A 21,284-nucleotide genomic window follows, 5' to 3' on the forward strand; every position below is an offset into this window, starting at 1 on the left:
TTTCTGTTTCCTTCTGGTTCAGTCTTTGAAGGTTGTACTTTTCTAAGAATTTGTCCATTTCTTCCAGGTTGTCCATTTTATTGGCATTGATCTTACTTTCTACCATTGTGCTTTTACTTATGCTCTTCCCTCCCTTTGGCATTCCTTCTCCTTATCTCCTCCTGTCAGCCAAAATCTTATTCATTTTTCAAGGCCTAGCTCAAATGTCACACTGGTCACAGAAACTTCCTGACCCATATCAACTCCCCCATCTGCCAACCAAAAGTTTCTCTCTCCTCTATTCCTAAAGCATCTTTTATTTCTTTTAAAGGACATAAATCATTCTTTATTATTTAATCATTATTTGTGCATGTGTCATGGCTCCCTCTCTAGAATATATGCTCTGCCAAGGCAAAGATCAGGCATGATTCATCTTTGTGTCCACTTAGCACCTAGAACAGTTCTCTTTGATTTGGAAGTGCTCATAATGTGTTTGCTGAATTGATTATTGGATTCTTTTATTACATTTTTGACTTTAAAATTGAAGTTATTGTTTTAAAAGTTACTCTTGTCCCTCGATTTTCTTAGTTTTTCAATTTAGTATCAGAGAGAATGAATCAAAGAATAATCCAAAAACACCAAAAAAAAAATGCCTTGCCTGAGATAAGCGTGATCACTCTTCACCATGTCTACTATAGTAAAATAGTAGAGTCACCTCTAATTCAAGTTGACCAAGTGATTTCCAAAGAGAAATGCCTTTCAACCTTTATATATGAGTAATATGGGTAGAAAGGTAATTATCTTTAATGTTATCAATGGGTTTAACATAAGTATGCTCTATTCTTCCCTTTTACCTCCTTATTGATTTTATCCTTTTTTCACTTCAACTTAATTTAGTTGAGTAAACCAATGAAAAATAGTCGCTTGTACAGTATCATAATAACAATCTTTAAGAAAGATTGTTAAAATACTTTTAAAATAAATATTTTAAAAGGAAAGTCAGGTTAGTCAATATTTGAATGAAATTATGCAATACCAATTCTGTCATCTTTCATTTACAGATTCAAGCTGGGAATCCTAGGATGTGAGCCTAGCAATAATTAGCAAACCCAAACACATCCCAAGAGCTTTTTTTGTGATGACATATGCCAGTTTGACATATCAAAACTGTCATTTGTTCACAGGATTGCTGACAAATTCACTCAAATAAAATAATATTTCTATCTTGGTTGATGCTTAGGAGGGAGTAATATCCTCTCATGCAATGAATGAATGTATTGGTATCTGTTATGGACTGAATGTGTCCTTCCCCAAATTTACATGTTGAAACCCCTACCCCCACTGTGATGGTGTTTGGGGGTGGGTCTTTGGGAGGTAATTAGCTTCAGATGAGGTCTTGAGGGTGAGGTCATCATGATCAGATTAGTGTCTTTATAAGAAGAGGAAGAGAGACCAGAACTCTCTCTCTGCCATGTGAAGACACAGCAAGAAGTTGGCCACCTGCAAACCAGGAAGAGAGCTCTTTTCAGGAACACAATCTATCAGCACCTTGATTCTGGACTTCCCAGCCCCCAGAACTATGAGAAAAAAATGTCTGTTTAACTCACCCAGTCTATGGTGTTTTTTTCTAGCAGTCTGGGGTGAGTAAGACAATATCTATCATTTATTTTCCAGACAAAGGTAATTTCTATTTCCACTAAAAACCCAGGCTAGTGAAGCCAGATGTGAATGCATGCACTTTATATTCAGCAAATATTTCCTGAGTGCTTATTATGTTCCAAGCACTAGCTAAATACTTTCACATGCGTTAACCATTTTAATTTTTACAATAATCTAGGAGGTGGGCACTGCTATTCCCATTTTACAGATGGGGATACTAAAGACCAGATAGATTAAATGATATAACTAGAAAATGGGATTGTTGGCTCCATAAGGGAAAGGTCTGTTCTGTCTCATTAATTACTAGAATTCTGGTAGTTAGCACAGAAGCTCTAGTATCTCAGTAAGTATGGGTTTGATAAATTATTGAGAGTAAGTAACAGATAAAGCTGAATTCAAACACAGGTTTTTCTAATGCCAAGCCTTCTAATGCCCATTATATTAAATTATGTCCCATGTTAACATATAGTTAGTATTAAGTTGATATTAATTGACAAATATTAATATATTGTGTCATATATTAAATTCATTCTTTATTGTTAGAAATACTAAGCCTCTTCCATATTGTCTTAAAATTTTAACCAGTTTTTTAAAGGTTATTATTATAAAACTAACAAATGACTGTAAAGATCTGACAGCTCAAAATTGGGTGATGTGAGAAATCCTCTGTGCTTCATGCCAGAAGTTACCACTATTAAGAGTTACGTGTGTTTCCTTCCAGATGTCCTAAGTGCACACATGGGCTGTATATATACCTACATATACACTTTTCTTTAAATGCCAAAAATGGCATGTTATTTTGTGATTTTCTTTGAAATTTAAATATGTTTTATAGTTATTTTTCAGATTTACTTTATTTTAATGGCTGTGTGGCATTCTCTTGTTTTCATACCTTTCTATTTAACTAGACCCCTACTGATAAATATTTAGCTTGTTTCCAGATTTTACTATTATAAACATGCTGAAATAAATATACATCTTTGAACATTTGTGACAGTATATCTGTGGACAAATTCTCAGAAAGACTTACTGTTGGAGGAAGTCATGGAGAGAACATGAAGTCTCCTTGACCCGAGGGGGGCGGGTCCCTGTCCTTAGAACGTATGTCATTCCTACTACCCACTTACTAGCAGCCCTTTCAAGGATGCAGCCTTGAGAGAGTAAGGTGTTGTTTAGACCAGCTGGACTGAATCCATGACTGAAGCTACTTAAAGCCTCTATATAAACTTTTAAGATTCTGGTGGGGGTGGGGTACAGAGATCTATTTACCTTGTAGCTGCTCAAGAAAAGCCTCCTTTGTAAGTTCCCTTGTTTATTAAACCTGTTTAAGGGGCCAGTTGCAAATTTCACCCAGGGAACTCCTGAAGTTGCAAACCAACAATTACTGGATTGAACAGTAAGCATTCTTAGCATTTTGATCTATATTGTCAAATTACCTTACAAAGGTGTTCCAGTTTATATTTCTACTAATAGTGCATGAGAGTTCCTCTTTTAAAAAAAAGTGACACATATGAACACTGGGTATGGCCCACTTATCTTTTCCAATATTATAGGTTAGAAAATGTGGCATTAAAATTTTTGTATTTACTTAATTATTGATGAAGTTACTATTGATCATCTGTACTCATTTATCTCTGAGTAGTGTGTTCTCTATTCATGAATTTCTGCTCATTTTTTCTATTGAGTTGTTGGTGTTTTAGTATTGATTAGGAAATTCTTTTTGAAAGTTAAAAAAGTTTGTGTTCTGCCTCTCAAAGACAGATGTTTCTAGATGAGAATTTTTATTGAGTGAACAAGTTTAATTTTCATCTGACCAGGCTTATCAGCCTTTTTCACTCCCCAGTGGTTTCTGGATTTCCTATTATAATGAGGAAGACCTTCCTAATTCAAAGATTTAAAAAGAATCATTCCTGTTTTCTTCTGTAGTTTTACATCTTTATTAATTTTTTTGGTTCCTGCATTTATCAAACAAATATTTACTGTAACACCTACTGTGTGTCAGGCATCATATGTTAGTGAACAAAACAGACAAAAATGTCTGTCCATGGAATAATTGATTCACTGGGGTTATTCTAATAATATATTCAACTTGATTTGCTATGATATTGTTAATTATTTTAGCATTAGATTAGCAGTTGACTTATATGAAATTTACTTTGGTAAAAGGAATGAGGTAGGAATCCATTTTTGGTTTTCTCCATAAGATTAGCTATTTATCTCAATAAATAGTTAATCTTTTACTATTGACTTTGGAGTAGCACCCTTACAAAAAACTAAATACCTGTAGGTACTTGGGTTTATTTCTAGACTCCATTCTGGACATTGATCCTTTGTGGCTGTTCCTTAACCAGTGTTGTAATTTTAAAATTACTGCAGCTTTATAATAATTTTGATTTCCAAAGTGACTCATTTCCCCTTAAAACTCTTCTTTTACAGATTTATTTTTCTTGACTCTTATATTGTGTTTAGTCTTCCAAATGAACTTTATAACTGTATAGTCATGTTTTAAAAATTCTCAGTATTGTGATTGAGATCATATTGGTTTTTATGGATTCACTTAAGTAGGAATAATTGCTAATCAATAGTGAATCTCCACACCCAGGTGTTTTACATTTATTCAAGTCTTCTTTTGCATCCCACAATAAAGTTGTAAAGCTTTCTTTGTATAGCTCTTGGGTTTATCTTATTTTGTTCACTTGGTTTTTATTTTGTGGCTATTATTGTTATTTTGTTTCATTTTGCTTTGCATTGTTAAGTTCATTGTATGCCCTTCACAGTTTGCAGTGTTTTCAGGCTATTATTTTTAACAAGATTAATTGTGTAACTTACTCCTTCACTGGCTTTTCTTATTGTTTTTTATGGGTTTTTTTTGAGTTTTTCAAATACACAATGATATCATCTATAAGTAATGGAAAATTTGCCTCATACTTTCCAATATTTACACATCTTATTTCATTTTTTAATTTAAATGCACTGGCTCACTCTTGCAAAACACTTTTAAGTAGCCTTGCCCTTGTTTGGAATCCTTGCCTTATTCTTGACTTACAGAGGATTGCCTCTATTACTGCTTTGCTATGAAATATATTGCTGGCTTTGGGGTTTATGTACTGATATATATTATTATATCACATTAAAAATTATCCATCTCTTTCTCTTTTACTAAGATTTTTATATTAGGAAAGAATGTTGAATTTTGTTACATACTTTCTAAGTATTATTTGATCTCATTTGACCAATTAATAGGGCATACTATTTTAATAAATTATCATCAAACTGTTTCCTATTATCAAACTATTTTTCCACTGTGAAGATGAATCTAAACATGTTGTGGTATATTATTTTTTAAATACTACTGATTTCTACTTGTGAATTTATTTATTAATGTAAATATGCTATCATAACATAAATATCAATTTACAGCTTGCTTTTTATGACTCAGCAATGCTTTGGTGATCTTTCTTATGTAAACATATTGATCTAGCCCTTTCTTTTTGTCTTTTGTCTGTTACATAGAATTTCACAGTGTGGATAAATCACAATTTATATAATCATTACTGTGTTGAAGGGCATTCAAATTTTTCCTTTTTAATTTTTGTTTTGCAAATACTAACCGTTATTGATTGCTATTTCTAACAATGCTGCAATACTATTCTTATACATACCTCCCAGTCTATGTGCAGAGTTTGGGGGGTGGGGAAGAGGCCTAGAAATGGAATTTGGGAGTCATCAATTATGTGCGTTTAAATAATGCACACAAATTGACCTCTGAAGTGGCTGTAACATTTCACACTGCCGTTAGTAATGACTGTGATATTCATTTCCCACACACATACCAAAGCTGACACACTCAAGCAATTTTATATTTTACTCATCTCTGTAATAAATTAAAAAACTGTATCTTAGTGGGGTTTAAGTTTGCACTTTTTCTTTTTGCTATTAATATTTTTCTTTTGTGAATTTCCTGTTCATGTCTTTTGCCTATTTTTCTATTGAGTTGTTTGTCTTTTCCTTATCAGTTTAAGGAGTTCTTTATAATTTCTGCATTTTGATCTCTTGCCTATTACATATTTTACAAATGTTTCCCCCCCATTTGTTTTTTTACCTTTTACTTTGTTTATGATGTCCTTTGTTTGTGAATATTACATGTTATGTAGCCTCTGGGAAACCCCACTGGACACTTGTGAGAGACTGAGAGTGAAAAAGGTACAAGACATCTTAGAATTATTGGGAAAATAGCTTTGGCCTGAAAGGATCTCAGGCCTCCTGACCACATTCTGAGAGCCACTGCTCTAAACCTTGCCACGCATTTGAAAATAATTAAATTTATTAAGTTTATACTAAAATTCCTTATTTGAGGGTGTCATCTATTTCCCACTGTAACCCTGACTGGTAAGCCTATCCTGTCTGGGTACCAAAGGCCAGTCCAAGAGGATGGAGGAAAGGCAGGGGAGATACAGAGAGAGAGAGAGAGGGAGAGACAAGAGCAAGAGTTCCAACTATTTACTCCCAGAGGACAGAGCTGTTGCAAACCAATTTAGGGTGCAGCAACATTAACAGAAACTAGGCGGCGCTCTGTAGCTGGCAGGAGGAGGCCCCGACGTTCCGCTTTTCCGAGCCTACCATATTTTTTAAGGTTGTGGGTACTGAGTTGAGAGCCAGTGGGCCTAGATGTACTCCCAGCAAAGGCTTAGTATGGATAGTTGGGTCCAGGCTGGATAAGGGATGTACAGATAGATGTCAGGGGCCCCAGCCAGTGAGAGCCAAGGGCAGGTTGAGTCATCTGGGAGCTTCTCTGGGCTCTGATTCTGGTGGGAGAGACCAGATCGTGTAAGCACAGACTTGCTTAGGATTGTTAGCAGGCAAACCCGGTGGACAAGAGGCATCACCCCCAGAGCAGAAAAGGCAGATGACACCGCCTTCAAACGCTGACTCTTTCCTGCTTTCACAAAGATGTGGAAAATCACACCCTTTCTGCATTCACTGAAGATACCTTCTTAGGAAGAGTTGGAAGAGAAGGCTCCCTTGAGAGACAAACATTTTGTCCCAAGAAGACTGTGGGCATTTTCTAAAGGGATTCTCAAAAGGATTCAATCTTGATGATTGTTAAAATTGGGTTGAATATTTTGTTATTTTTTCTTCATTAACCTCTGGTTGAGTGGCGTTACTCTAAAGGAAAACCAGATTCATTACAGAAAACATGAAGGAGACTATATTTTTCTTCTTATCTGCACAAAAGTTAGCAGGACTGATTTTTTATCCCAGTGCACTGTTGTTTGCAATGAGAAACTGTCCCTACAGGTCCCTAGCCCTCTTGCCATATATCAAACCTCATCACTGCTCAGAGGTCCTATTTATAGATGACAGCCCCAGTAAATGATGAATACCATTTTGTTTATTTTTGGCAGCAATATTTCCACCTCAAATTAGTTTCTTGGGCTTCCCTGGTGGTGCAGTGGTTGAGGGTCCGCCTGCTAATGCAGGGGACACGGGTTCGTGCCCCTGTCTGGGAGGATCCCACATGACGCAGAGCGGCTGGGCCCGTGAGCCATGGCCACTGAGCCTGCGTGTCCAGAGCCTGTGCTCCACAATGAGAGAGACCACAACAGTGAGAGACCAGCGTACCGCAAAAAAAAAAAAAAAAAGAAAGAAATTAGTTTCTTAACCTGATGCTCGGGCAAAAGCACAAAGTTCCCAGGCACTGCTGTCCAGCCTGAACCAAGTCTGTGCAAGGCCAGACCTGATGTCTTCAGAGTTCAGGCTATTGTCTGATATATCCTGACAGAGGCAAACAATTCTCGATCTTGGAGTGGTTACACTGTGGTGAGATCCAATCTGCTGAATTGTAGAATTGAATGAGAAATAGATCCACAAATACTGGGGGTGGGGGTGGGGACTAAGGATGGATTATACCTAAGGTCCCCTAAAAGATGTTGATACCTGTAATGACCTCACTGGTTCCACCACTGACTTTACATGAGGCCTGGGCTAAGTCCCCTCATATCTTGGTTTCTCAGGTGTTCAACTGAAGGGAGAAAACATACCTGTACTTTCTGTATAACTACATGACCAGAATTTAGAGATTTAACTGTGGATGATGGCAGAAGTCAAGATTAAGAACAAACACGGGGGATGGACTTACAGGCTACAAATCAGGATCTGAGAAACATATTTTAGCCAATTGAGTTTCATTTAAGGTAATTTTCTTCATAAAAGACATTGTACTTGATTTAATTTTTCCAAGGATGTTTATAGACATTTAGTAACTCCATTTTTCCTTCCATTTTCCTACTTCCCCTATGTGATTCAGAGGGAAGGTCAGCTCAGAATAAAACCATACAAAAGGGCTTCCCTGGTGGCGTAGTGATTAAGAATCCACCTGCCAATGCAGGGGACACAGGTTCGATTCCTGATCTGGGAAGATCCCACATGCCGCAGAGCAACCAAGCCCATGTGCCACAACTACTGAACCTGCACGCTAGAGCCTGCGAGCCACAACTGCTGATCCCACGTGCTGCAACTACTGAAGCCTGCGTGCCTAGAGCCCGTACTCTGCAACAAGAGAAGCCACCGCAATGACAAGCCCACACACTGCAACGAAGAGTAGCCCCCGCTCGCCACAACTAGAGAAAGCTCGTGCGCAGCAACGAAGACCCAATACAGCCAAAGATAGATAGATAGATAAATAAATAAATAAAAAGAACGCCCTGCTTTATTAAAAAAAATACAAAAATTTCATCTACTTAGATCTTGCCTGTGCATTTTCTAGGCAGGCATTTTTAAACAGGGCTTGCCAGAAAGGCAGTTAAATTTTCAGGCACCGGTTTGAAATCAATAATGTATATTTCTTAAATAACCATTTTATCTCACTTAGGGGAAAATGTGTGAGTTGGGGGATTGGATTCGAAATAAACTAAAAACTGGTTGCAACCTGGAAAGCATTATGTTAGAAGAAAATAGGGGAGAAGTATGAGTCTAATTAGCAAAAGGGCCAGATTCAAAATAACACAGCAAAGAGGAAAGGTCTGCCCTGTTTAGCTAGTCTCTTAGTGTTCTTATCATTGATGAATGTCAGTCTTCATTCTGTTACTTTGTAAATCTGAGCCAGTTCCTCTGGGTTTAATACCCCACTGTGAATGAGGCAATCTGGGGAGATGTAGCCTTTTTTGTGGTCTACAATGAGGATGTGTCAATCAGGATGCTTTGGGCTCTAGGAAACCGGTGGTACACAGGATTTTAAAGACGTCCCCTCAAGATTCCTGTCCCTAGTTACTCAGTCGAATGCTAGTATAGGTACAGTGGGGAGGGACTTTGTAGATGTAATTAAGTTTTCTAATCAACTGACCTTAATATAGGGACATTATCCTGGGTTACCCAGGTGGGCCTAATGTGATCACATGAGCCTTTAAAACTAGAAGACAGCAGAGGAGTCATTAAGAGAGATGAAGCAGAGGGTGGGGTCTGAGAGACTGGAAGTGTGAGAAGGACTCAATTTGTCCTTGTTGGCTTTGAAGACAGGGAAGAGGGCCAGGAGTCAAGGATGCGGGCAGTCTCTAGAAGCTTAGTATGACCCCTGCCCCTCGTTCCTGTGGAGAACCAGCAAGGAAACAGTGAGCTCAGATCTGCAAGTCAGTAGAACTTAATTCAGCCAACAAGCTGAGTGAGCTTAGAAGCATATTCTTCTCCGGAGCCTCTAGAAAGGAGTGCACTCCTGCCAACACCTTGATTTCAGTCTTGGGAGCGCTGAAGCTGAGGAAGCAGCTGAGCCACCCCGTGCCCGGACTCCTGACCCACAGACACTGTGAGGTAACAAGTGGGTGTTGTTTTTTTTTGTTTTGTTTTGTTTTTTTGTTTTTTTTTTTTTGCGGTATGCGGGCCTCTCACTGTTGTGGCCTCTCCCGTTGCGGAGCACAGGCTCCGGACGCGCAGGCTCAGCGGCCATGGCTCACGGGCCCAGCCGCTCCGCAGCATGTGGGATCCTCCCAGACCGGGGCACGAACCCATGTCCCCTGCATCGGCAGGCGGACTCTCAACAACTGCGCCACCAGGGGAGCCCCTGGGTGTTGTTTTAAGCAGCTAAATTTATGGTAATTCGTTGTGACAACAATAAGAAACTAATATAAAATTCAGCTAAAACTGGCTAAAAACCTAGATAAATTAACTTTCTAATTAATAATTAATAAATGGATAACTACATAATAATAGTATCAGGGTTAAGGAAGGCCTCAGGTTGACTGATTCTATTGCTCAATGACATCCTCAAGCGTCGAGGTTGTTTTCCATCTCTCTTCTCTGCTAACTTGCGTGTTCGCTTCACCCTCAGTTTCATAACAAAATGGCTGCGGCAGTTCCAGCCATAGCACCAAACACCAAAACGTGTAGATAAAGAGATCATTTCTTGTGTGCTTCTTCCTTGTGAGTGAAGGAGCCCCTCAAATGACTGCTCCTCTGTGTCAGAGTCTGCTTGTTGTCCCCCCATATTCACCTTCCCCTTTTTCCTCAGTAACAAAATCCAGATTTTTAGCTGGGCACATAACTGCCCAGAATAAAGATTTTATGGCTAGGCATGGCCATGTGCTAAAGTTCTAACCCTTGGGCTATTAGAAGAGTTGGGAAGTAACTTTAAAGCAAGAGGCATATTCTTCTTCACCCTCTCCTCCTGTTTGCTGGCTGGAAGGTGACTGTCATGGCAGAAGCTCCATTGACGATCTTGGAATTTACAGTGACTTGGGGAATGGTAGGCATGTGTGGTGGAGCAACAAGATAGAAGAAATGCCGTACTAGGTCTGGATGATGACCCTCAGGCTTATTGAACATACTTAAGGTTTATGTGTTACTCGCAGTTGAATCCAGTCCCAAGTAATACACTCTTATAGTTTCCCGGAATGGTTACAGGTCTGAGAAAAGGGATAGAATGATCATGATCAGTTGAGAATAATTTTCCAGTGCGTAATACTTAGGCGTCTACCTTGTTGTCTACTCTAGGAGGTCAGTGGACCATATCAAGGAGATAAATCATAGATGAATACTCTGGTTCTCAAGGGGTCTCACTTTCAGGGGATAGACCATAAGCTCTGGGATAACTTATGTCTTTATAGTCTTTATAAGAGAATTGTATGACCCAAAGGAATCTTGCTGGAGGACATTACTTTTATTCTCATAGAGTGCTCAAATTGGGAACCTCATTAGCTAGAGTTTGAAATGTCTCTATAATGTGCCTTAATTTGGGTCCCCCCAGAAGCTGATTTAGCAACAAGGATTCAAATGCAAGCAGTTTATTGATGAGGCACAGGGACCAGTGGTAGGGTAGGGGGCATGTGAGACAGGAACAAAAGGAAGCTGAGAAGGGGCATGTTATCAAGCCAACCAGTACAGAGGGCACTGGAACTGGGAGCAGTATAGAGTCCCTGCCTCTGAGTTATTGAAACACCTGCACATCAATGCCAGCACTCATTGGTTGAGGGCTGTTCCAGGCACTTGGAGGGAGAAGGGATGCGATTTGGAAGACAGCCTTCAGGTGGAGAGATCAGATACCTTCACTGAAGTGCTGAGGCCTAAGGGATAGGAGTAGGGCCCTAACAGCTTTTGCAGCAGGGTATATATTCAAAGGTATTTTTTTTCTTTTTTTTTAATTGAAGTGTAGTTGATTTACAATGTGTTAGTTTCTGGTTTACAGCAAAGTGATTCAGATATACATATATATGTATATTCAGATATATATATAATTTTTCATATTCTCTTCCATTATGGTTTATTACAGGATATTGAATATAGTTCCCTGTACTATACAATAGGACCTTGATGTTTATTCATTCTATATATAATAGTTTGCATCTGTCAAAGGGGGTTATTTACATGCCCATCCAGTAGTACCTGTCTTTGTATCACCACTGAAAGTAGGAAATCAGACTAGGCATGAGTAGATGGATTGTATCCTACACTGGAGATTTGTTTCAGAAGCTTATGTCATCTTTAAGCTGAAAGGGACCTTAGAGGGAAACTAGTTCTATTTTTTTTTTCATTTTACTAGTGAAAAACAGAGGCTCCAAGGGCTGCCTGTGGTGACAGAGCCTTCAGATGCAGCACCAGGCCAATGTCCATGTCTTCTGACATTGTGTAGCACAGAACTGGCACTGAGAGGTGGGCAGGGGAGGCTTTGGCTCCCTCCAAATCTCCAATAACCCCTTCTTCTCTTCTTTTATATGGACAAGTGAGTTTTTAAAAATTATGCAAACATAGCTTCAATTCCCCCCTCTCTAATTTAAGCTGCATAGACAATCCTATGTCCTTCCCACACAGAAATTCCAGAACATCTCTTGGTCTAGGACTCTAGAATTGATTACCACCCTGGTTAAGACGAAAATAGGAAGTGGCTTACGTTAAACAGAATAAACAGAAACAGCTCCTCTGAAGTTACCTAACATTAAACTGCTTTTGAGAACTTTGAGAAACCCTTTCAAGGAAGAAATGAAAACTTGTTTACACCCGAACAGGAATTTATTCTGTTGACTGTATAGTTAGCAGCTATCTCAACATGTGGAATTGTGACAACTGGGTTGTTGGTTTTGAAGGGTTCAAAGTGTTTCTTTCCACACAGGCAAGGATTTTCCATGTGAGGAGGAACAAGTCCGTCTGGTAGCTTTTCTTGGCTTTGGTTACAAGGTGGTGATAACTTCTCTCTTGTGGACGGGCTTTCCTCTTCAGAAATGCTGCCTCCATTTGGCTTTTAATTGGGTCCTTGTGAGGTGGGTCAGCCCAATAGATATTATTGTCCTCATTTCAGAGACTGAGAGAGAAAATGAGGGCCTGAAGGCATCTGGCCCAGTGCCAGGAGCTGGGACTGCAGCCAAGGCTCCACTGATGAGAGGGCTCCGTAAATGCCATTTAGTTGGCCTTTAACTCAATTAGTCCCAGAAACGTTGTTTTTGGGCCTGCACTTATGTCCTTGATTTCATCAAGTGGAAGTTGTGGTTCTGCCCAAGATGGTCTTGTTGCTCACCCAAGGTAAGGACATGGATCAGTGCCTCTTTTGAGGCCTCTTTCAATTATTTTATTCTATTTATTTATGCATGCATTTAAAATTAAATAAGTTCTGTGGCTTTGGAACCTTGTAGACTTGGGATCTGCTAATTACTCAGTGAGTGACTTTGTAAGATCACTTAACATGCCTCATACTTGGTTCCTTCATCTATAAAATGGGGTTGCTGTGAAGATTACATATGGTAAAGGATGCAAGCCATTTAGCATTATGCTTGAGCACCCCACATCCAAACTATGGCTAGTTGTCTCAGTTCTATCTTCAAAACATTGTGTATCTAGAATTTCACCACTTAAACCACTTCTCAACTACCACCTCTGTCAAAGCCACCATTGTCCCTTACGTATATATTTATAGTGATGGCCCTACCTAAGGTCTGTTCCCACCCATTCCCTTCCTGCACTTTATTGTCAACCTAGGGGCCAGAGTGAGTCTTTTATTTTATTTTATTTTATTTTGCGGTACACGGGCCTCTCACTGCTGTGGCCTCTCCCGTTGTGGAGCACAGGCTCTGGACGCACAGGCTCAGCGGCCATGGCTCATGGGACCAGCCGCTCTGTGGCATGTGGGATCTTCCTGGACCGGGGCACGAACCCGTGTCCCCTGCATCGGCAGGCGGACTCTCAACCACTGCGCCACCAGGGAAGCCCCACAACTTGTAATTTTATGTACAGACTATTCCAAGTTTCCCAAGGCACATGTCTTTTAAAATGAAAGTTGGATCACAGAGAAACTCTACTCAAGCTCCCCAGTGACTTCCCATCCCAACCAAGCCCAAAGTCCTCACTGTTGACCACAGAGTCCTCCGTGATCTGGCCCTTAGCCGTCTCTCAACAGCTTCTCCTCCCACTCCCCTCTTGCTCTCTGTTCCAGCTATTTTGTCTTTCTTGCTCTTCCTCAAGCTGAGCATGTCCCTGTTTCAGCCTCTTTGCACTTAACGCTCCCTTTTCCTGGAAAAATTTGCCCTTAGATTCACCACTTGAGTGATTCACTTCCTTGAGTTCCTACTCAAATATGACCTTATCTGTCACCTTCCCAGCCTCTTGTATATCAATGTGTGATGCATATATTAATTTCATATTCATTCAAGCAATAGATGCTCTATAAATATTTAAGATGCTTAGTAAATTGTCATGAAGGAATAGCTAACCTTTACTGAAGTCTAGCTACGTGCCCTGAATTTTGCTTTCCTTTGCAGGTTGCAATCTATCTTCTTGGTGTATTCTGTCACCTGTTAGAGATCTTAGCTCAGATGATGTCTCCAACAAATCTTCCTTGATCAGTCAAGCCAGAAGTGATTCTTCACTCTTCTGTATTCCCTTAGTGATCACTTGGTACCATTCACTGTCCCCTGGTGTTGTAGAGGTTTTTTTATAAGTATCTTTTCTTAAATATAAAAAGACATTTGATGGCAAGGACCATATCTAGTACAATTTTATGTAATGCACAATTTTAGGGCAGCCTCTCAATTTATAATCCACTTCAGATATTTAGGAGAAGTTACATATGCTCTCACCAGTTCTATAAATGAATTCACATTGATGGATAAGTGTTATTTGGGATTGTAGATTTCAGAATCCAAAATCTCAGAGTTAGTTTGTCCAAGGCAAAATTACGTAGAAGAGAAAAATGAAAACATAAAGCTACAGAAGTCCATTAAATGTATCATTAAAGACTATATGAACATAAGGTTGAATTGTGTAGAGTTATCTCTATGGGTCCATGGCTCCTTGTGAATAAATCTGACGAATGACATATTTATAAAGAGTTGTGGTAAGAAACAATGATCATTTCTTCTCCATTTGCTATAGTAATCGTTTATCTCTTATCTTCTCTGTGCTTTCATTTATGACATCCTAGAAAAACTAGTAACAAAATATTTTTCCTATGCTGCAGAGAAGACTTCTGGATGTAACAGTTTCTTTTCTGGGCTATCAGAGTAGCTCTATATTGAGGTAATTTTTAATGGTTGTGGTATTTTCAGTGTGACTCTCTAGTGTGGAAAAGCCTCGGGCACTGAGTGAAGTCCTTTTTCACTTAATCCTTAAAACAGCCCTGTGAGGTAGGTATTAGTGAGTCATATCACATCACCCTCATGCTTAAAGACCCTCCAAATGGCTCCCCATTTCATTTACAGGAGACCCAAGCTCTTACTATAGCTGTAGGAGCCATACCACAAGGACCCTGCTCACTTCTTCCCTTCCATCTCTTTCCAACTCTACCCACCTTTCTCCACATTATTTGGAGTGTGGTTCCGTCTGTCCTTGAACATGCCCAGGAAGCTGCTTCCTGCCTTGGGGCCTTTGTACCTGCTGTTCCTTCTGCCTGGAATGCTGTCATCAGATCCTTCAATGGCTGTTTTGTCCTCATTAAGTCTCAACTTAAATTTTAGCTTCTCAGAGAGACTCTCCCATACACATAATGTTAAAAAAAAAAAACCAAAAAACCTTCTGTATGGGGTTGTCAGATTTAGCAAATAAAAATACAAAACAGTCAGTAAAATCTGAATTTCAGATAAACAACAAAGAGTATTTTGGTACATCTTGTGCAATGTTTGGGACATACATATACTCAAACATTATTCATTCCTTGTTTATTTGAAACTCAAATTTAATTGGCTGTCCTGCAATCTATCTGGCAACCCCACCTCCACAGCTGCTCTGTGTGATCTCCTGTTTTATTTTCTCCGTGGGACATTTCACCATTAGAAAGTCTGGTTGATTCTCCCACTGGAACATGGGGTCCATGAGGGTGGGGCCCTCTCTGCCTTGCTTACAGCTGCATCCTCAGAGCCTATCATATGGCCCGACACATAGTAGGTGCTCAATAAATATTTGTTATAAAGGAAAAATAGAAGAATAAAAAGCTTAAAGAGGTTGGTAACATATCCAGGGCATACCGCCAGCTGGATGAGATTGGAATTAGACAATACAGTGCCAAAGCTCTTCTGTTTTCCACATTTTGGGGTGTGAAAGGCAGTGGAGTTGAGAAGGGGCATTGTGTCACCTGCCATTCAAGAGGCTCTCAGTAGAATCACAAGACCCTGGGAGCAGTAGATTTCGGGAGAAACAAAGTCTGAGTGAGCCTTTCCCATTTGCTTTGCACGTAACCAACCAAAGGAAAATGCACTTGAGTGAAAAGAACAAGGTACTCTGCATTTGGAACGGGGTCACAGGCAGTGCGCATCCTCCACGTCTTCGGACACGGTCAGCTCCCTGCAACTTGAGGGCTGGCTTTATTGTTAGACTCCGGAAACCTCTAGACCCAGATCACAAGAGAAACTAACAGCACAAGCAAAGAGTGGGGAGGGGCGGATCAGGATGAAGTCAAGACAGAAGAAATCGAACTCTGGTCTTGGGCCCAGGCCGGGCAGCGGGGCGGGGGCAGCGGCGTTCAGCCTCAGAACTCGGTCAGCTTCACCTCTTGGTGTGGACACTGGGCGCTTCGCAGGACCCACTGAAGGCGCATAATCTCCACTCGAGCTCGCTTCGTCGGACCTAGGATGATTGCCGGAGAGCGAGTCTAGCGGCCGGCCCAGAGCTAGGTGCGTGGGTAACTGTGGCCGGATCCTGGGGGGCAGCCTAGCTCTGGTCCCTAACCAGCTCCACCCGGCTCTCGCCTGCGCGTTCTCCCACCCAGGAGCTGGAGGATGGTCCCGGGGCGCGCCGAGTGTCTTCAGCCCGATCCTCCCTGTTGTGTGAGTCGCACGCGCGCCCAGTTCTGAGGCAGCCATCCCCGCCGCCGCTGACAGGTGCTGCCCGGAGGGCGTCGGGTGCGGTCCCAGGCGCAGCTGGAAACGCACGCCCGGTGCGTGTAGCGTCCGAGCCCGGAGCCAGAGAGGAGACGGGGCCAGGGCGCGGCCTGGGGGACTCCAGTGGACTGGAGCCGCGGACCGCGGAGCTAGAAACTTTGCGGCGGCCGAGATTTGGCTACAGCGCCAGCCCACCCCCGCGGGTGCGGGAGGAAGAGGCCGCGCCGGAGTCCCGCAGCAGGGGAGCCTCGGCGGCGGCGGCGGCGTCTTTCCCCCGCGCTGGCCTGAAGCCGCCGGTCACTCCCGGCTTCTGCTGCTGCGTCCGCCGTCGTCGCCGCCACCGCGGGGCTCCGGGAGGAGGCTCAGCCGGAGCGGGCGGAGAAGAAGGAGGAAGAGAAGGGGAGCGGAGGAGCAGGGGGCGGAGGATGGAGTCCCCGGCTGCCGCGGCGGGCTCGCGCGAGCCAGCGGCGGCGTCCCCTTCCTTCCAGGCCCGGCTCTGGAAGAACCTGCAGCTAGGGGTGGGCAAGAGCAAGTGCGGCTGGGGCGGGCGCGCGGGGGTCCCCGAGCGCCGCACTGCGGACACCCCGTCGCCCTCCCCGCCACCTCCGGGGGGTAGGCGGGACGCACTGGCCGGCTTGGGTGGCGCGGGCAGCAGGTGGAGCGGCTTCAAGAAACGGAAGCAAGTGCTGGACCGCGTCTTCTCCTCCTCCCAGCCCAACCTGTGCTGCTCCTCGCCGGAGCCTCTCGAGCCCGGGGGTACGGGCAGAGCGGAGCAGGGGTCCACGCTGCGCCGCCGGATCCGCGAGCATTTGCTTCCCGCGGGAAGGGGGCCGGTGGCAGCCGCCGGAGCAGCCGGAGTGACGCCTCCTGGCGGACGCTCCCCGGACTCAGCTCGCTCTTCGTCCTCTGCCTCATCCTCCCTGTCCTCCTCACCCCAGCCGCCCCCGAGGGGGGACCGAGCCCGAGATGAGGGTGCACGGCGTCGGGGCACCGCGGCGCACTTGTGCCATCAGAAGAGTTCCTCCCTGCCGGGCACCGCCTGCTTGGAGCAGCTGCTGGAGCCGCCGCCGCCTCGAGCTGAGCCAGTACGGAGCCCAGCAGAGCCGCGAACCTCGGAGAAGAGCGAGGAGCGCGGCAGCAGCCGGGTGAGTGACAGGTGGGCGCGGCCCGAGCCTAGGTGCGCGGGGCCACGCCTCCAGCTGTGGGCGATCGAGACCCCCGGGAGTTGCTGGCGGGGTAGGGGTGCTACCAAGTTCAAGCAGTGGAAAGAAAACGTCCCGCTCCTGCTTAGTAAGAGTTCTGACTTGCTCTCTGACTTTACTTTTGACAGAAATAATACCTACTGCTAGAAGCTGTTTGAGTAGCTTTCCCAGTTGCTGATGAAAGTGGAAGTATTAATTGTAGCCAAATAGGAGAGGAATAAAGTTAGACACAAAATGGGTACTTTTTGGAGATCTCCTAAAAGGACTGTTCTGCTAAGTCTCATCTTGTCAAAAGAAAAACAAGCAAACCCAACAACTTGTAGGGAAAATTAGAAATGCGAGGAGGTGAATTAATGGCAAACGTGAGGTCATGTCTTGGGGAAACCCTTTAGGCAGAAGTCTGTTCATCTTCCAGCCCTCCCTTCTCAAAACTTTCTGCTGCTAGTGGACAAGTAGACAGCGTGAGTGTCGCTTCCGAGTTAAACCGATGTTCCTATGGCCTTTTTTGTTTTGATAGTCATCTGAAGTAGTTGCGTTTAAATTATTCTGCTGTAGACGTGATGTTGACTCTGGTCAGGCAAGAGTCAAGTAAAAATGTACCTGTAAGATCTGTAAAGCGTTCCACTGAGCGGCAGCTTTTACTCCTTCGGTTTTGTAGAGGCGATGCTCTCCTTTTGTAAATTTTTATCAAATCGTGTTAATGCTAGCAAATATTTTGAAAGTTCCATTCTGCCAGAGACCTAAAGAACTCTTTTCTGCCAATACATCTTACTTTGTTTAAATTCTAATTGACTCTGATTAATTGTTAGGTTAATGACATATACATTAAAACTTTAATTAGATTAAAAGTTGGGTCACAAAAACCATGAGGCCATGCGTTGAAGGGTAAGATATGGGAATAGATGGGATTTCAGTTGAAAATGTTTATAGTTTATTGGCTAATTTATTAGTGTTATTTCAGAAAGTAAACCAGAATACTAGTATGTTTTGTTGTTTAATAAACACAATTGCTTGCAGTAACCTGATGTTACTAATGCTCTAGGAAACACCTGATGGTTTAGAAAAAGGTTACAGTTATTCTCAGAAGAGTAGGCAGAAATAATACTGACAAAAAGCCTAAATAAACCTATCTTTCCTTTTATCTTGAGAGAGAATTGACTAGAACTCCTGTTTCTGGTCCCAAAATGAGGTAAAAAGTGGTTTTAAAAAGATTCTTTAAATTCAGTGTAGATGAATACTATATATTTTAAAAATATTTATATTTGAGTGTGTACATAATCCTAATGTATAAGAATTTTAGAGCTGGGGTACTTGTTTACATTTGTTTTTATTAACTTTTATGATCAAGAATGATAAAAAATAAAAACTGAATTATTTTGGAAGGCAGATATATTGCTGCAAATGTTAACTTACTAAATAACTTTGCAGTTCACTGAACCAAGATATTTCCACAGTGAAAGCAGAGAATTCAGAATTAATCTTTATATTCATTTTTACCCAAATGTTTTCAGACACTATCAATCTTTATTTGGAAAACTGCTATGTAAATAGAAATTTTGTTTACAAAAGACCAAAAAACCTCTTTTGAGAGGATACTAAACAAACGTTATTGTGTGTGCCTTCACTATATGTTGGGCACTTCCATGATTTAATCCTCATCGCTGCCCTACATGATAGAAGTTCTTGTTGCTATTTTATGCATTAGGAAATCAATGCTCAGAGAAATTAAATAATCTTTCCAAGGTCACATGGTTAATATATGACAGAGTTTTTGTCATTCTCCACAATGTTTTTCCATCGCTACAGCTACGTTTGACAACTTTTAGAACTTATTATGTCTCTGAGATAACTTCAGTCCTATTGATTAATACTTGCAAGTTTACATACATTCTGGATTCCTAGAATCAGTTCTGTGATGGATTAGCTGAATTAATTTGTTCTTTGTTCTCTGTAATGCATTGTTGCATATCTTTTATATCACATTTACAAATGACATTATTTGATCATACCGTCTGTAGTTCTAAAGAAGCTTTTCATTATAAAGAACCAGCATTTCAATGAAGTCATAGGAGGAATACAAAAGCTAAAATATCTTTCCAAGAGTAGGTGAAAAGTGGAGTGTAGGCAGGAAAATAAGCCCTGAGGCTTTATTGTTGATTCCCTGCATCTGCTGATCAGGAAGTCTTGTGCCCTGAGAAGTGGACAGTTTTCTCCATTACGAGTCACAAATCCAGTTTTCAGCAGCACTCTGTCACTAATGCACAAGAGAGGATTCCTCAGTCCTCTAAATGCCTCTTTGCCCAACTCAAGGAGTCTGGCTCACCTCTCTGAATGGAGAGAAGAAAGAAATGGAGTTGGAATCTGGAACTGGAAGAGGACTCTCTAAGGTGCCCAGGAGTAGGTGTAACTCGACAGCACCCTTCCAAGCTTCCTGCACGTCTCAGAGATCTTTCCTTGCTCTCCTAACACCTCATTGCTGAAGATACTTGGGCATGGGGAGGAAGCTCGTAGCACATGCAGATTTCAGTTTTATTCACAGTTCATAAGCACAGATGGGAACACATAAAAAGAAAAGATGCTAAAAACATTAAATCCATCTTGAGATCGCCTAGATAAAAAGCACTTTCTCTCAAGGAAGAAAGAAAATTCGTTGCAACATAAGGCAAATTGCTCACATTTTCTCTTGTTCTCTGCTTGATCCTGGCATCAGCCATGTTCTCCAACACACTCCCCACCTCTCCACTGCCCAGCCGAGCACAAGGACACAACAACATATGTGCACATACACTGACACTGAGTGGAGATATTAAGCAAAAACAAAAAAGTCATTTTGGACTGCTAGGGAAAGAGATTAGGAAGTCACTGATGTATAATAATTACAACTAAACAAACCATTCTACCTCCTATGCCCCTGTCAGCCCTCTTGCTATTATGTTTTCTTTAGCCAAATATACCTTTGAACGACAGTTTAACAGACTTAATAATGCCTTGCTGTTGGGGCATGTTCATTATTTAAAATGTTCTGCTTTGAAAAAAAAAAAAAAACCCTTTCTTCCCACTGATTCTAGTTCACGTGCTGGGCCATATTGTCATACCAGATGCATTTCATTTTCTGCAATGCAGTTGGGAAAGATGCATTCTCAATTTGTGTGCATATCAAAACTGTGCCAATTTTATGTGTTCTGTCTCGATGAGTTACTAAAATTATACTTTGCTAGAATCAGAAATTCCGTTAAGATAAAGAGTTAGGAATGAATATGTTGCGTTTTTTAACAAAAGTGTGTAGTGTTTATGAATGTTAAACCTTTGTTGTTTTTTTTCAAATTCATTTTTTTTAAAAATTGCTGTCATCAAGGAGTAAAAATGATTTTGAAAAAAAGTGGATAAAATATTCAGGGTATTATAGGAATATCCATTCATTGGGATAAAATTCCTAAAACACATATGAAAGCCCCAACAAAAAGTAGAAGATATTTTCTAATATTAAGTCTAGACATGAAGTAAATATTGCTTTATTAATTATCTGATCTTTCAAAGAAAGCCTGTATTTTCAAAAACCATTAAAAATGTGATTTGGGTAATTTTTGCTATTTATTTTTCATGTGTCTTTAATCTTACTTCAAAGAACCTAACTTAGTCTTGGGGGAAGGCACAAGTT

The 21,284-nt window shown here is 41.5% G+C and overlaps 1 protein-coding gene across 8 annotated transcripts in view; it reads left to right on the forward strand.

Moving 5' to 3' along the window:
* Positions 1–16,747: 16,747 nt before the first annotated feature.
* The window catches only part of MCTP1 (multiple C2 and transmembrane domain containing 1), a gene marked incomplete at its 3' end in the record, with an annotated part of 541,466 nt that continues 536,929 nt past the window's right edge, over positions 16,748–21,284 (forward strand). For all 8 annotated transcript variants that reach the window (XM_082620971.1, XM_082620972.1, XM_082620968.1 and 5 more), the window contains exon 1: positions 16,748–17,569. In XM_082620971.1, coding sequence (XP_082477097.1) covers positions 16,850–17,569 — 720 coding nt within the window. In that variant the 5' untranslated portion in view covers positions 16,748–16,849. The remainder of the gene's footprint in view (positions 17,570–21,284) is intronic.

The sequence above is a fragment of the Mesoplodon mirus genome (genome assembly GCF_964341445.2).
Source record: "Mesoplodon mirus genome assembly, chromosome: 5".
NCBI classification, from domain to species: domain Eukaryota; kingdom Metazoa; phylum Chordata; class Mammalia; order Artiodactyla; family Ziphiidae; genus Mesoplodon; species Mesoplodon mirus.